General features: G+C 50.3%; 1 protein-coding gene across 1 annotated transcript; it reads left to right on the top strand.

Moving 5' to 3' along the window:
* Positions 1–81: 81 nt before the first annotated feature.
* Positions 82–960, top strand: LOC105003568 (olfactory receptor 2T27-like). Its single transcript, XM_010860798.1, has one exon. The coding sequence runs from the start codon at positions 82–84 to the stop codon at positions 958–960; it is 879 nt and encodes a 292-aa protein (XP_010859100.1).
* The last annotated feature ends 735 nt before the right edge of the window (positions 961–1,695 follow it).

Below are 1,695 nucleotides of genomic sequence, written 5' to 3'. Positions count from 1 at the left end.
CAGCAGGAGGCAGTCAGAAGGACCTGGAACCATTCCTCCTCCACTAGCTTTGTTCTCACCAGCCTTTTTAATGAGAGCCGGATGCACTTGTTCCTCTTCAGCATGGTGGTGGTCATCTACACACTCGCCATGGCCGGCAACACTGCCATGGTCCTCCTGATCTGGGCAGATGCCCGGCTCCACACACCCATGTACTTCCTCCTCAGCCAGCTATCCTTCTTGGACATCTTCTTCACCTCAGTCACTGTTCCCAAGATGATAGCAGGCTTCCTCTTTGGATGGATAAGCATCTCATTTGGAGGCTGTGGGGCACAAATGTTTTTCTTCATGTTCCTGGGGGCTACAGAGTGCATTCTGCTGGCCCTCATGGCCTATGACCGCTACGTGGCCATCTGTAATCCTCTGCGCTACCCACTGCTCATGAGTCGCCAGACCTGCCTGCTCCTGGTGGCTGCCTCCTGGCTGGGAGGGTCACTCAACGCCTCCATCCAGACTGCGCTGACCCTGCAGTTCCCCTACTGCGGCTCACAGAAGATTGCACACTTCTTCTGCGAGGTGCCTTCACTGTTGAGGTTGGCCTGTGCTGACACGGCTGCCTATGAGCAGGTGCTCTTTGTGACGGGTGTGGTGGTCCTCCTGGTGCCCATTGCCTTCATCACCACCTCCTATGCCTTAATCCTCGCAGCTGTGCTCCGGATGCACTCTGTGGAGGGGCGTAAGAAGGCCCTAGCCACCTGCTCCTCCCACTTGGCAGTCGTCAACCTCTTCTATGGGCCCCTTGTCTACACTTACATGTTACCTGCATCTTACCACTCTCCTGGCCAGGATGACGTAGTATCTGTCTTCTATACAGTCCTCACACCCATGTTGAATCCTGTAATCTACAGCCTCAGGAACAAGGAAGTAACAGGAGCAATGAAGAAGGTTATAGGGAAGTGTGGGGTAGGTAGGACTGTTTAAGACCCAGGAGAGAAGGAGCCTCACCTCTAAGATGAGCCTGTAGCTCCAAATGCCCATTCTAGGATTGCGTTCCAGAATGAGCAGTCTCAAATCCACATACAGAGAAGTGAAAGGTGCTCTCCTCATTCCCTTCCAGCTCCCACACTTCAAAGAGATGTCCAGATAGTTTGTGTACACTCTCCGCTCACCTTCCCCACCTCAACAAACTCCAGGCCAGCTTCTCCATCCATCCCTTGTCTGAAGCAGCAATAACTCATCATCTCCATGTCACTGAGTGTCCAAGGGCTTCCCTTCTCTTCAAAGGGCCTTCATTGCTGGCTATTTCCCCAAACATCTCCTTTATTCTTCTCCAGCCACAATAACTCTCTGGCTGTTGCCCAAAATTCCTAAGCACAATCCCACCTAAGGGTACTTCAACGCAGAGATCTCAATGCCTGGGCACTTCCCCCTATATTTTTGCATGGTTTCTGCCTTCACTTCATTTAGGAACTGCTCAAATGTGACCTTTTAGGGATTCCTACACCAGCCACCCTGTCCAAAATGTCATTCCCACTCCATCATCTTTTTCTAACTTCATTTGTGTATTCCATACTTCTTTTTCCCTTTAGAATGTATGGGAGTACAGAGGCTTTGATTCTTAATTCTGATTCTAGAAGAATGACGGGCACAGGATCCATCAATAAATACCTGTTGAATCAACAGATAAAGCTAAAGAACATTTTCTTGCCTTAACCA

Source organism: Bison bison, unplaced genomic scaffold, assembly GCF_000754665.1.
Source record: "Bison bison bison isolate TAMUID 2011002044 unplaced genomic scaffold, Bison_UMD1.0 scf7180017857480, whole genome shotgun sequence".
Taxonomy (NCBI): Eukaryota; Metazoa; Chordata; class Mammalia; order Artiodactyla; family Bovidae; genus Bison; species Bison bison.
This window is presented reverse-complemented; position numbering and strand designations above follow the sequence as displayed.

Coding starts and splice junctions, on each gene's coding strand:
- LOC105003568 (XM_010860798.1), top strand. CDS start 82: ATGCACTTGTTCCTCTTCAGCATGGTGGTGGTCATCTACACACTCGCC.